General features: G+C 44.3%; 2 protein-coding genes across 3 annotated transcripts; one reads left to right on the top strand and one right to left on the bottom strand.

The window, feature by feature from the left end:
- Positions 1–2,217: 2,217 nt before the first annotated feature.
- On the top strand, positions 2,218–5,535 carry neurod4 (neuronal differentiation 4). Its single transcript, XM_037104687.1, has 2 exons — positions 2,218–2,716; positions 3,668–5,535. The coding sequence occupies exon 2, from the start codon at positions 3,676–3,678 to the stop codon at positions 4,765–4,767; it is 1,092 nt and encodes a 363-aa protein (XP_036960582.1). The 5' UTR covers positions 2,218–2,716; positions 3,668–3,675; the 3' UTR covers positions 4,768–5,535.
- A 6,341-nt stretch (positions 5,536–11,876) lies between these two features.
- Positions 11,877–14,794, bottom strand: birc5b (baculoviral IAP repeat containing 5b). 2 transcript variants are annotated; one of them, XM_037104656.1, is made up of 4 exons: positions 14,582–14,794; positions 13,892–14,001; positions 12,225–12,342; positions 11,877–12,100 (listed from the first exon to the last, which is right to left on the bottom strand). In XM_037104656.1, exons 1-4 carry the CDS (start codon positions 14,705–14,707, stop codon positions 12,089–12,091), a joined length of 366 nt encoding a protein of 121 aa, XP_036960551.1. In that variant the 5' UTR covers positions 14,708–14,794; the 3' UTR covers positions 11,877–12,088. The 2 variants fall into 2 exon arrangements, with proteins under 2 accessions (XP_036960551.1, XP_036960550.1); XM_037104655.1 differs by having other exon boundaries at positions 11,877–12,105; positions 14,582–14,791.
- Positions 14,795–14,858: the final 64 nt, after the last annotated feature.

The raw sequence follows: 14,858 nt of genomic DNA, 5'->3' as shown, positions 1-14,858 counted from the left end.
GTCTTTTTTTTTGGTAGCTTTAAACAAAATCTTGAAAAAGCTCACACCTGAGCTCAACATGCATTTTATTCACAAAAAGTAGACACAAAATTGGTCATCTGAATCTTTTCCTTTCCTTTTTTCCTTTAAATGTAGTGGTGGAAGGACGCATACGTCCGTAATGGATTGAATCATTATATTAAAGGTGCACTGTGTGGTTTTGGGCAAGACATTTTAATCAGAAGAGTGATTTATTTTTTTATGCCTCAACATAATAAATAAATTCTCTTCGTTTTCATGACTGAATAAACTGAATAAAGAAACTGATTGTGTTTATATGTGGCCACCTTTCTAGTTTCAAACAGTGTTCTGGGACGTTATTTCGTCTGAGAACAGCTTGTTTATTCAGTTATGTATATATATATATATATATATATATATATATATATATATATATATATATATATATATATATATGGGAGCAGGACACAATTCCCTCTCCAGCAGTCAGTCAGCCAGTCATTTGGGAATCACAGGGATTGTGGGAGACTGCCAGGCTCCAATTCCCCATGCAGGCTGCAGGTGTGGTGGAGGCCAAGCTCACACTCCTGGGACAGAGGAGTTGTGTGTTTGTGGGGTAGGGGTGCGTGTACCTGGGGAGGCTTGGACCCATCACATTAGTCTAGAGTTGTTGCTGTACACACATGCAATGTCTGGCTCGCATGGGGCCACACACACGCACACACACACACACACACACACACACACACACACACACACACACACACACACACACTCAAACACACAAAGGGCCTGGCTCCTCTTTCTCTCTGTCCACATGCCTTTGTGGCCAGCACACTGACCAGGAGTGATTAGGGCCGTTAGCGAGGCGGATAAATGCTGTTTCAGCACGAGACATCATCTTGGCCAAGCGGTGACGCGTGAGCACCCAAGCAACAGATGCCCCCACCCCCAACGCTTCCTATATCCAGCCATCTGTTAGTGTTAGGGCCTGTTCAATAAATCGTTGGATAAGTGCCTGTTTTTAACGCGATGCTGCCGAGTAGCCGCGCGACCAGATCTTATTTCCAACCCTTGGAAATTTCGCCTGAGCGCTCGGAGCCCGCAGCGGAGTTGGCAAAGTTCAGTCTCCGCCAGTCTCGAGCACAGCTGTGCGCAATCGCGCGCTCAATGGGATCAATGCGGGGGCACGTGCGACTCGCGAGACCCCGGTTGTCAATGGCCGGTGATGACAATAGACCCCCGCGGTGCTGCGGCTCGCCACGCACGAGGACTGGCGGCCGTTTATTATGCCGTGGTATTTGTTGTCAAAACTGTGGAAAATGCTCAAGATTGACAAACAATTAATAATAATCAAAGACCATATAGTCATGTCAGGGGCTCCGCGGGCTGCGGGGAAAGGTCTTATGGTCACTGTCGGTGTTAACGCGCCTGTCACCTTAAAAATAAGCGTTCAAACACTAAAAAAACAAACAAAAACAACACAAAAATGAACCAACTACAAAAAAGAATCATGAACTATGACAATTAATTCATCATGCATTTGATATTCGTGTTATAAATACTGTAGGTCGATACCATTTCCCATCAAGTACCTGTCCGCTCATCATTACACCAATCGATTCAACAATCAGATAGCCCTGGGGGGGCCGAATATGACGCTACAAGTGGACGAAAAACAACTGAATAACCGGGCGGACAACGCACACACCTGCTCTCCGCACACTAAGCTGTCAGAATCACTTACACACGCACACATGGAAGAGCGTCTCTTTACGCAGCGAGCACCGAGCCTACACTGTGTTTAATTAAGTGGAAAATTCCTAATCCAACCGACTAATGAAGAGATAGACAATCGATTAAGATGGTTAACACATGGCATTAAAACACAACAGTGGGATTTTTTTTTCTTTTTTCGGGGGGCTACTCCCACATGTCCAAGTGCGAAGATGTGTAATGTGGCTTTGAGGTGGAACATATTATGCAAGAGTTAATTTCTGCCGGATCTGGACGCAACGTGATCCCATACTGTGACCGTTAGATTGTGTTCAGAGACACGCTGAGGGTCAGGAGAAGATTGATGAGTTTATAATGGCAGGGGATATGAAGAGGATGTAGATACTGATCACATGTGTGTTATTGAAATTAAAATAAATTATTTGTTAATCCGAAATATTGCGCAGCTAAGCATTCCGTGGATAATGAGCTCCCATGGTTTCTTTATTTGAGGCTCAGTCCTCCTCGGACATCTCCTCATCTCAACATCGTTTGTGATTAGGATCGAAGTGTTTTCCATCCTCTGCTCTCCCCCGTCATTCTTTCACCCTCTGCTTGATTTGCAAAATAAAAGCGCCGTCGACACGCGCACCCGGGCGCGCGCACCTTCTGTCCCTCACTCATTTGTTGGCTCGAAAAACTTCTGGCCACGAGCCCGCCACGCGCGTTTGGATGTGGTGGGTGGGGCGCCCGAGGGAGGGGCTTACCCGGCTTAAGGCAAAAAACCCGAGCCGGGCCGTGCCAGTTGGAGATGAAAGTTGCACGCGTGCTGATGGCAATCTGAGGGAGCGGAGTTTTGGACTGTGTGTCATCTCTGGACTTTGGACTTATCACGCAGTTAACGAACTTTTTTCTTTCTTTCTTTTTTTTTTTTTTTTTTTTTAAAATTTGCAATTCTTCGTCTGTTATTTTGCGTAGAGCCAGAAGGGAATCCAAACAGGTGAGTTTAAACATTGGTTCATTATAACTGCCTTATCCTAAAAAGAAAAACATCCCAAACAGATTTAATTGGTGAACCACATTAGTGTTGCTATATGGAGCACTCGTGTTTCCTCTTAATGGACATACAAAATCCACCAAAGCTCATTTACAAAAGGTCTATTTTTGATAACCTATAATTAAAGTTTTATATTTGCAGTGCTCTTGTTAGTATGCCCCAGCTGCATCGTGGCACAGTTGCGTGTCTAAACTTATGCATTCATAAATTGCAGTAATCCGTCCCACTTTTACGCATTAGTGCACAATAATTAACTGGGACAGTTTTTCAAAACAATAGCAAAATTATCTGTAGGAGATCTGCGTGTCAACTGAAGAGTTGTTGCTTAAGTCTCTGTTAAAGTTTAGGTTACATGCATTTATTTGAAGATTACCAATTTAAAAGAAAAGATAAAAGAAGAAATCTAATCGCCTGGAACGTTATAAACAGTATTTGGGCGGCTTGTCCACATGTGTGCTGAGTTGTATGTTGCCTATTTAATCTTTGAGCTTTATTTGCTGAGCAAATCCCGTCGTGTCCCAGATTGACAGCGTCTCTGTGGAGACAACAGCATAACAGCAGGAGACCAATCAGCCTCCTCATTAAAAAAAAACAAAAAAAAAAACAGCTATATATTCCTTAATATCAGAATATCCCAACACAAGACGTTTTGAATAGTTACAGAGTTTCCTCCAGACAGTCAGAGCCACTATCTCCAGAGTAAGATGAGTGAGCTGTCCACACTGTAGTGCTGAAATTAAAGCACTTATTCTGTATTTCATGGGGAAAGAGTTCTAGTTCCTGCCCCTACACAAGAGGCAGAGGCATCATAGATGTACATTACTAGATATTTAACTCTCTAGGTCTTATTTTATACGTTGACTGACAGTTTTTTTTTCTGCTGCGTTCCTTCAGATAAAAAAATGATGACCAAACCATACGGAAAGAGCGGCGACATGAGCGAGCTGGTGAGCTCCCTCGGCTGGCTGGAGGAGGAGGAGGACGGCAGCTCTCAGGACGGGGAGCAAAGCCCAGGGATGAGGGGACACCACGGCCTGACCTTAGGGAGCCGAATCCACTCCTGCACAGAGCTGGGCAGTGAGGATATGGAGGAAGAGGAGGAGGAGGAGGGGGAGGGGGAGGAGGAGGAGGAGATTGGACCAAACGGGGAAAGCGCTCCCAAGAGGAGAGGCCCCAAGAAGAAGAAGATGACCAAAGCAAGGCAGGAGAGGTTTCGCGCCCGGCGAGTCAAGGCCAACGCCAGAGAACGCTCACGCATGCACGGGCTGAACGACGCCTTGGAGAGTCTGCGCAGAGTGATGCCCTGCTACTCCAAGACACAGAAGCTGTCGAAGATTGAGACTCTACGGCTGGCCCGCAACTACATCTGGGCTCTGTCGGAGGTGCTTGAGAGCGGCCAGTCCCCGGAGAGCCATGGCTTTGTGGAGATGCTGTGTAAAGGTCTGTCTCAGCCCACCAGTAACCTCGTGGCCGGCTGCCTGCAGCTGGGACCCAGTCCGATGATGATCAACAAGCAGGAGGACAAGTGCGGAGGCCCGGGGGTCGGGGGTATGGGGGTTCAGGCCGGCCATCCCCTCAGCTACCCATCTCCAGGCCTTCCCAGCCCTCCCTACGGCTCCCTGGAGGCATCCCACCTCCTCCATATGAAGGGATACAAGGGGCCGGTGTACGACAACCCCTCCCCTAACGAGTGCAGCAGCGGCACCCCACCATATGACGGGCCCCTCACTCCCCCTCTGAGCATCAGTGGCAACTTTGCCCTGAAGCAAGAGCCTTCTCCACATGACTCAGAGAGGAACTACGCACCCCACCCCGTCCACCATGCCCACTACCTCTCGTCCCACCATTACCCCACTTCCACGACTGGCGGCCTAACAGGGGGGCCTCAGGGCCACCCACTGTTTCAGGCGTCACGCTATGATCTTCCCCTGGATGTGGCCTTTGACTCCTTCGCTCCCTCTCACCTGATCACCTCTCAGATGGGCACCCTCTGAACTGTGATTTGCGGTTATTGAAACTATGAAACTGGCTGAAGAGAAGCACCACTCTTGAATGAACTGTAAAAAACGATGGCCGTGGTTCGAACTGTATAGAAAAACAAAACAAAAACAAAACGATTTTGCATTTATGTTGTCAAGAACTCTGGGAGAGCACTGAATGCTCAGAGAGACTCAACACCTCAACTCAGTCTACCTGATACAAACACGCACCCATAACTTTTGATATTTTATTTATTCTTTTTTTGTCATGATTTTATGTTGGTATTTGGATTATGACTTTTTCTCATTAAGTTGCCCCCTCATTTGTAACGAAACAGCAAACTAAAGGTTGTTTTCCCCAATGCTATGCTTCGACTTGTGTGTAAGATCAGTGACTGAACACGAACATGATATAGTTTGTCAGAAGATCTGCGTGTCTGCAAAAGAAATTGATGAGCCGACATAAACATAAAGCGTGCACTGAGGCCTCCGACCAATGTCCCCCCTCGCCACAGGAAAAAGCAATGCATCTATTTATATCTGTATTTAATATTTATTTTGATAATGTCTCGTCCTTTTTTTAAATATTTTTCTCAGCACAGTTTATGTTTCACTGTTGTCTCGGTTTGTTGTCAGTCACTGGCAGCTGTACTGTATTTAATTTATTTATTTGAGGTCTTTCAGGTACTTGTTCATTCGGTGTCACATTTTTTTTTGTCATACTGTACTGTTGTAAATATTTTGCTGTTTCGCACTTAATTGAATAAATATTCTTATATTATATGCTATTTCCATAGTAACAGTATTTGCCATGTGTTTTCTTGAGCTCTGCTGCCATCCAGTGCTTCAGTCACTGTTCAACAGGAAGTCTCCTTGTACAGCAGAGGATACCTATACACTGTAGAATACGACAGGGTAAATTTATGTAAAATAACAAGGCTTTTTCGATGGTGTGACTTCAATTTGAGAAGTGTATATGCAGCCTTACCTCTTCAGTTCATGTTGATACCAACTGATCGTGAATAATTTAATTTTTTTATGATCACATGGCACTTTTGAGGGTATTTTGATTAATCCCTGCAATTTCACAACAAAATAATCCAGGTTAAGTTCCAGTTATTGTAATTATTTTTAAGTAAGGGACCCAACGCCAACTCACATATGACACTTTCTCGTATCAGAGTTCCTTTTGCACACACATTCAGCTGGAGGCATTTATTCGAATTAGTAGATGGGCAGTGATAATGTGCAGGCTTCTAACAATTAGAGTAAGGACACCTCACCACTTTGATATGAAGGCATTTTATTATTGTTAAAGGAAAAAAAACTCATTACCCACAATAACACGCTCAAATTGAATGTCAGACTGAAGTGATTTTATATTAAGTGATTCAGTGTCATGGGTAGACCGATATCAAACCCAAAGAAAATGTTTAAGACTAACTTGTTGGGATAAAGGAGCACTGTGTGGCCCGGCTAATTGAGATCTGTTGCAGGATGTGAGTGTGTGTGTGTGTGTGTGTGTGTATGTGTGTGTGTGTGTGTGTGTGTGTGTGTGTTTGTGCATCCTTCAGCGCCGGGGGTGTCTATCAGGTCAGGCAGGAGGCTGTTGTGGGCCATGGGAAAACAGCTCCAGGGAACAGGTGAATGTGTCACAGAGGCCTTTCTGAGTCTCTGCAATCCGCTTTCTCTTTCCCACATGTCCCATTTTCCCATGAAGCTCATGCCAAAACACTGTGGGGACGAGGGCTTATTTTAAAGAATCCACCCACATTAACCCAGAGCACCGGGCTTCTGTTCAGAGGTAGAGCATATGGATGGAAAAAAATTAATCTAATTTTTAGTGCAGGATCATAATAAAACCTTTCTGAACTGATATTCCAGAATCAATGTGATAGAATAGGCAGTGTTGTAGTATCAACTGGCAAGGTTCCTAACATCTATATCACTACGCTAATGACAAAAGTGTCGGTTTTGACTTTAACGATGTTGCTGAAGGACATGATGGCACTTGAATTTCACAAAGAAAGGGGGTGGCGGAGTGTAAAGATGAAGAGGTGCGACCAAGAGCTGGTGTGTTCGAGTGTGTTTATCATTGTGGCCCTTAAGGCAATTGTACGATGGGGAAGGTGCCTCAGAGGCTGTTGTCCAAGAGGACTTCCCCCCTCTTCAGCTACCTCTCCAAAAAGGTTTGTCTTTTCCAGTCCTGGCAACGGTGGAGAAAGGGTGAAGGAGAAAAAGGGAACGATTGTTTTACTGGGCGCCACTGGTCCATTGTGAACGCAGCCTGTTCTTTCTCTTGACCTGTGACCTGTATTGTTGTGGGGCTCCTCGTTCGGGGAGGGCGGACAGCTGGGGGAACCGCGGGAGGGCTGATGGACAGCTGGGCCAATTTGGGGAGGAGAGAGGGAGAGAAGAGAGTGAGGGCATGAGAGAGAGAGAGAGAGAGAGAGAGAGAGAGAGAGAGAGAGAGAGAGAGAGAGAGAGAAAGAGCGAGATGAGAGAGGGAGAGGGAAAGGGAAAGGGGAATTAGTGTGTCGGGGGTGAATTGGGAAAAAAGGAAAGAGAAGGAGAGGGCAGGAGAGGTGACGAGGTCCTTGCTCCTCATTCACAGAGTTTGTCTTCTCTGCTCCTGCGTGTCAGGCTCGGCCGAGGAATGACACATTGCTTCACATGCAGGCAGACATTTGGCCTGTGAGAAAGTACTGGCAGAGTTTGCTGCCTGGCGCACACCCTCTTTGTGTCTTTGCTGTTTTGTTGCGGAAAGAAAAAAAAAAAAAAAACGGTGGGGGGCAGGGTTTGTGGATTATCCTCCCTGAGTCCGAATACATGAGTGGGTGGATATGAAAATAATCCACGTAAATTAACTCTGGATACAAGATTACAAAACACAGAGATGCAGGACAGTATCTGGAGATTGGGGCATGGCGGCGGAGAGGCAGCATCATAGTTACATGGAACAATTCAGGAAGCTCAAAAGAGATAAATGTATTTTCAGTTTAAAACAAGTTTAGGTTTGGCTTTCATGTTTACTGGTGCAACTATAACCAACTAATGACTCGGAAAGACCCAACTACACCAGGCGTCCCAGCAAAATGATTCGTTTGAAAAGTCTAGAAGAGCTGCAAAACTTTCTCAAGTTTGCCGGGCACTGAACTAGAAGTCTCTAGAGTGCATGCTCTACAGCCTGACAACACAGTAATTATATGCCTTTTCTGGCTTCATGCGCCACTGAGCAGCTTTCATGGGAGTGAATGGGGCTCTGGCTCCAGGTCTGTATCCAGGTTTTAAAGTGCCGTCCTTGGTTTGCATGCCATCTTCAGTAGATAGCATCTCTTCAACACTATACACAGACACCTTTTACATTAGGTGAAACATTTTATTTCTTCGGAGTCTGTTAAAATGTTATGCAAATGTTTAAATGTTTTCGAGCTAAAATAGGGACACATTGGCCCTTTTAAGCATCAAAAATCAGGGTAGCAAATTCAAGCCATCAAAATATCCCAAAGAAAGTATAATATATGCAGAAAGGTTAGACACCGATGAACATTTATCATGTATAGAATTATAAAAATACATAAAATACCCCAAAATCCTGACTCAGCAGTACTCTCAGTCCAGGCTGTGTAGCCAGACTGAGTGTATCAAGTGGCTGTTATCTGTGAGGGTCTCCTAATGGGAAGGGAGCACATGCTCTGTAATGTCGCCTTGGCCGAGACGACCCGCAGCGGAGCGCGACCTGTAGCTCGCTCCCTGGGGAGGGTGAGGTCATGTCAGACATCACCCCACAGAGCATTAGTGGTGCTGCACTCCAACTCTCGATTCCTTAACTTCTGCGGACTGGATTTTATTTTTGTGATTATGCAGAAGATGGCAACAACACGCTGGCATGATATGATTTTATGCCACCACAAAGTAAACTTAAAGCTAAGTCGCTTTGACGGAGGAATAAAAAGAGAAAACAAAACCTGAGCTGAAACAGTTCGCTTGCTCCCCTTCCTTCTCACTCTCTTGCGCGTATTTTTGAGTTTGTGCGTGCAGCAGACTTAATCCACTGGCCAAACAAGAGTGGCTCCCACTAAAATGAAAAGGTCCTGATCCATAGGAGCTCGATAGAGGGATAAAGCATTGTGATTAAGATTGTATTAATGGGGCCATAGGAGGCTGGAAGGCTTTAATCAGTGTCTGTGTGCCGGTAATCCCTCTGCCCATAAGCTGGGGCGAACACAGTGATCCCCCCCCCCCCCCGGGCCACAATGCGCATGCACACACACACGTCTCTGTGGGGAGCACGGGGAAACGAGTGCCCAGGTTGAGAGGTGGGGCACCCTGAAAAAGAGACGCCCTAGACTTAGAGGAGCAGCTGGTGGAAGAAAGAGCGAGGAGATGGATGGAGAGAGAGATGTGGGAAAAGACAGAGGAAAACAATGGAAGATGGCAAGACCGGCGTTATGAGAAGATGTAGGGACTGGAGAGGGGGAGGAGGGGGAATTGGAAATGACGATTGGGTTGGTCATGGTCAACATGGTGGGAGCGATTAAATAGAAATGAATGAAACGTTAAGTTTTTCCGACCCAAAGTTTGATTCTTTATGTCGACATCTTAAAGAGTTCCTTCCTCTGAAAAACAGCAAAACACGCAAAGAAAGTTAATATTAATATAATGGCCAAAGAAAATGTTGAGGTTGCTCCACCAATGCACAAGAGAAAGAAAAAAGGAGTTGTACATGGTAGGGGGAAGAAAGAGGGCAGTTGGGAACTCATTACCTATGGGAGTGGATGTAAAAGGTGACATTGTGCACGAGGACAAGGGGTGGGCCCTCTCCTCCCAGAGTTCTCCGAGAGTATTAGGGTGTAGGAGTTAAAGAGCTTCTAATGGGATCTGGATGCTGTCGTGTTTACCCTGTCCCCCCCCACCCTGCACGCCCACTGCATTGTGGAAGTTGCTGGGCTTTGGGACACCACAATAGGCTGAGTGTAGGGGACAGATGGAGGTCCCTTTGGAAGAGGGCACAAAAAAAAAGCCAAGGTAGGAGGGCTGTGGTGTCAGAGAGCGAGCGAGCGAGCAGCCAGCATGCCCTCCTGCCAGAGACGTGGGAGAACATTATAGAGGTGGAGGAGGGAGTGGAAGAAAAAGCTGAAAAGGGGGTTTTAGATTCTTCTTAATTATAATGCGAGGGAGAGTGTAACTCGGAGTGATCACGGATAGCTGTGCAGTGCAGGCCTCTTTGTGCGCATGCCAGCCTTGTAATCATTTATCCTGCTTTGTTCCTTCAGGATGCCAAGAAGCCTTACAGTGAAAAAAAAAAAAAAAAAAAAGACGTATGTTTTTTGAATCCTTGGTGCTCAGATGTGATATGACGTTCATTTAGCCTTTGTTTATCAAGGGGTTAAACCAGGTCAGGCGAGAGGCTAAATGCTGATGTCATTCGCGTGAGGAGCATCAGGGGAGAGGTGATAGATGCTGATGAGGAGCGAGGAGGAGCATTGGAGGAGGGTAGAGGGAGGTACCGGGGCGCAAGAGCAACAGATGGGGCCTGATGGAAGGCTCAGGTTGTAAACTTTCTGTTGGTAACATCTGTCCGTTTGTCCATCTGCTACACTCGCTGTTTACAGTTTGTTTAGCACAAACTCATTAATTAGAAAAACTGCAGCGGACGCCACCGGTGCACCCTTTGTCCCGGCGTATTAATTAGATCAGAAGGAGAATCTGAGTGTAGTGGTGCAATGCTGGTTTCCTGTTAGCACATAATGACTCACTTTAAAGCACATTTTAATGGGGTTATAGTTATGATAAATCTGGTGTGGTGGGGTTAACACATGAAGCCAAAGCCCCCACCTCAGCTGTGATCCAATCAAACCAACAGTTTTGCACCATTCCCACACAGATAAGCCCATCTCCCACATCTGTGCCGCTCAGGGACAGAAGTCACGCCATGCCATTCTCTTTGTTCATTTTCTGGAGCACACAGAAATAAGTGGATTTGCACGGGATGTGGGTATAAACCCTGATTAGAGTTACATTAGCAATTACTGTAAACAGGCTCCTTATAATCTGTGTACTCATGCAAATACCACCCCACTTACCTAAACTAACATCTCATTAGTGAAATGTTTTTCCAAGCGGAGGTTCCTCTCCACCCAAGAAAGCTACATGTACCTAAAAATAAACACTTTCAGCCACGAGAGCAAAATGTGACGATGAAGATTATGTATCACGGAAAAGCATCGATTTAAGACAAAATAAATAAATAAATAAATAAAACAGCCTGAAAATGGAAGAATAACAGTTTCCTTGGAAATGTTACATCACCTATGCGCATATTACTTGTTTTTGGCTAAAAATATTCCCTCTTCAATTTGCTCTGCAGTGAGCGGATAAAGGAGAATTAAGCAGCTGATCCGGGCTCAGTGGCCAGAGTGTTACATTAGACATTAATCCAGAACAGTGGAAGGTTGGAGAAGGGATAGCATCTTTTAATCCTGCACTCCATCCAGACAGGCCTCCCATCAGACAGACACAAAGTGAGCCCAGCATCCTCTGCTTCTGCTCATTCAAGACATTAAAAATCTCAAGACTTCAGCCTAACTTATCATTATTACTGTTAAACTTTGGTTCTTGAGATGCTAAAAGAAGAGCAGTGAAGCGTTGCAGTGTGACAGAGCCTTTCTGGACTGTTTACTGCATGAGCACCTTTTGCACAATTTCCATTGTCTGCTGCAGCATCCTCCAGTGTTTCCTAAATCTCAGCTCTCCTTAAAAGGTTGGGCAAGTGTCCTGGTGAGCCCTCTCAGTGGACACTGTCCCCCTATATGTAACAGATGTTACTGGGGCAACAGTTGGTATTGAAGGGGAGGGGCTTCAGGCCATCTGTCCAGGGTCAAGTTTTGAAAAGGGCTGGTAGGGATGGTGGCACGTTCAGGAAAATAGTAAGTATTTGGTTGAAAAGAGGGAATATAGCCCGCATTGTAATCCTGCTCAATGTGTGCTTTCATTTCAGATCGCCTTTTGTGAAGGATTGAGTGTGGAGACTGGAAAACTCCAGAAAAGTGTGACATGGGGAAAAACAGCAGCTTTGGAGCAAAAGCACCATCTTGTGGTTAAAGACAGTACTGCAAACAACCTGTCATTCCACAAGACTTTATTGGCATTTAAAAAACAAACAAACAAACAAACAAACAAACAAACAAACAAAAAAAACAGTAAGCACAAAGAAACATTGATGGGCCAAAGTCAAGAGCATACATTTCATTCAGTCATTCACATTTCAGAGTCCAACCGAGATTTAAGGTGGTCGAGCGTCTGGTCTATGTCATCCCGCAAACATGCCATCTTCTTATGACAAACCCTTCTCTAAGAAAAAGAGAAAAAAAGAAAAGAAAAAAGAAGCAGACTGTGGAACAATCCCTGCTTAAGGATTCCAGCCAAACATCACTTCATTCCACACAACTTCAGCTGGCGGAGACACTTACGTAAAAGACCTTCAGCCTTTCCTTTTCCATGAGATAAAATTCAGCCACGGTGAGCTCGGTGAAGTCTTTCTTCATGGTGAGGAACGCACAGTTAGGGGAGCGTTTCATATGCTCATACCTGGGCAGAGAAAACACAGAGGCACGGACACAGTAATGTATGCAACACTGTGTAATCCAGCTCAATAAGGATACAAAGTCATACAAACAAAGGAGGTTTTGGCATTATGCTGTTTGAGATTAACAGATGTAGTGGTTATATCTAAGTGGAGTTTTGGTAATGAGGTCAACTTCATGTGGCAGCCATGTTATCTTTTGGGTCTGCCCATGCCAACTCTGTGGTACCAGCTATGGTGAGGAGATGCCAAAAGAATACTTTACATCTAATCTAACTAAAGTCCTAATTAAATACTCTAATCACAGCACATTTTCACATGGCAAAAACAAGCACTTCTACTTGCAACATGTAAAGTTACGCAATCCAAAACTTGTGTCATCATGTACAGTACAGTCAATTTTAACATAATTAGTGTTTACCTTGGCTAGTGAAAAACAGCCTTCTGTTGCATGTCTGGTGTTACGTGTGTATGACTCTTAATGTCTGTAAATGCACAGTATATCGAGCATTCAAAACTTTTCAGTGGGATGTTTGCCCGTCATTCACTAAATCAACCCAGAAATCAAGATTTAAAAAGGAAATTAGGAAACTCATATTTTGAGGTTACTTTGCACAACACGGCTAATGTTTGATATTGGTGTTGAATGTGATGTTTTCATTTGCGTGGACTGTTTAATGTAGTTTTTTGTTTCCAATGTGATAATATACTCTAAGTGCATGCCCTGTAATGCATAATGTTTTTAAATGTTATATGCATATTAATTTCTTTTCAATGTGTGAAAACCCAGAAAGAGTAACTATTATTAAATTCTATTAAATTTATGAGACCTTGTTAAATCCTGTGGCAAGTTTACCAAATATATATAAATTAGCCCTCGGAGCTAAATTTTATGATTTTTGTGATTCTTTGTACATGTGTTCAAAGCCTCACCAATTGCTTTTTTACTGAACTGTGTAGAAAGTGATATTGAACGCAAACAGCCTAAGGATAGTAGAACTGAAAACAACAACAAAAAAGAAACAATATCTACATTATAGTTCGCATCTAGAGGAGTGCCACAGATCCTTCTAAATAGTCAAAATGATTCAAGTTGTTTTGAGCCGAAACATCTGTCTCTCTTTATTCAACATCATTTTAATCACGAGCCAGCCTTCAATGATTTGAGTTCAAATAAAAGCAAATATAATAAATGATACAATTAATCTCAGAAGGCCAAACTTCAAAACCAAAAACATAAAAATAGAATAAAATTTTGGAGTGGGGCTAAAGGATCTTGCAAGGTCCCATTAATTTTCATGACATGAAGTAGGAGGTCCAAGGTGGTTGTTAGGGAATGATCCTTTTCATTCTCTATGGTGAAGAACTATATATAAAAATGTATCCTGTAATGGGTATGAGTCACACTCAGTTTGACGTAAAACAGACATCAAGAAACTAATCTCTGAAGCTACTGTACCCCCTTACACAATGGCATAATACTTTTCAGTGACTCAAAGCTTTTTAGAGACTGGTGAGGAAAAGGCCTGAGGGGAGCTGCCTTGCTTTTCTTACCAGGGATCGTCATCTGGCTCCCAGCCCTCCAGCTCGATCAGACAGAAGAAACAGCAGGCAACATCTGGCTCGTTCTGACTAGGGCAGTGGACAAACCCGGCCTTGGCCATCTGTAAGAGACAAAATAAATAAACAGCAACACATGCCGCGAGGCCTTTAGCATAGCTTTCCAACTACTGTGAATTAAAAAAAAAAAAAACTTGGTTACAAAAGATGACAAGTGCAAATCAACAACAGATGCCTTGCTGCAGGAGCATTAGTGTCACTGAAACCAGATGATTGGGTGGTTTAAGAGTTGGTAACATGGCAGACAGTGTTGCTCATTAAGTGAGGTGTCAGCAGCTCGTCCATCATAACAGGACGAGGATGGGCACTGGACACCTGATGCAATGAAACTGAATCTGGCACCTGCTTAAGCACATCATGAGCTGTCAGAGCCTTGGATCAAAGCCTGTGGTATAAAATGGTTGAGCAAACAAGGTGGAGTGCACTGATAATTATTTTTATTAGTACTAAGTACACAATGCAGCTAATTGTGCTGCAATTGTAAAGTAGGCTGACTTCTAAAAGGGCAAACAACACATCCCACATGTCTGACCTCTGGCTGACCCCGTCTCAACCCTGTAAAAGTAGTTCTTTAAGTATTTCACAATTCAGAAAAGTCTTCTCAAGACTTTACAGCCTTCTCACCTTTTCTGGTGTGCAGTTACATTCCTCTCTGAACGGCCAGTCCACAAAGCTTTGTTCACGCGACTCCTGAAGGTACATTTTATCATACGAGTAAAACCTTGTTGTCAGCACATCTAAGCTGGCCATCTCTTCGGCAAAACCAGGCTCAGTTCCATTTAATTCACAGTGTGGTGATGTGTGCTGATGGCTCCTAGACAGCTCAACAGGTGTGTGTTCAATTTTGGCTGATTATGGTCTGCCCAGATCCAAGGTGGGCGGAGCAATGGTGTGCTGTGTG

Source organism: Acanthopagrus latus, chromosome 7, assembly GCF_904848185.1.
Source record: "Acanthopagrus latus isolate v.2019 chromosome 7, fAcaLat1.1, whole genome shotgun sequence".
NCBI lineage: Eukaryota > Metazoa > Chordata > Actinopteri > Spariformes > Sparidae > Acanthopagrus > Acanthopagrus latus.
Note: the sequence above shows the minus strand (reverse complement) of the source record. Positions and strands in the feature narration are given on the sequence as shown.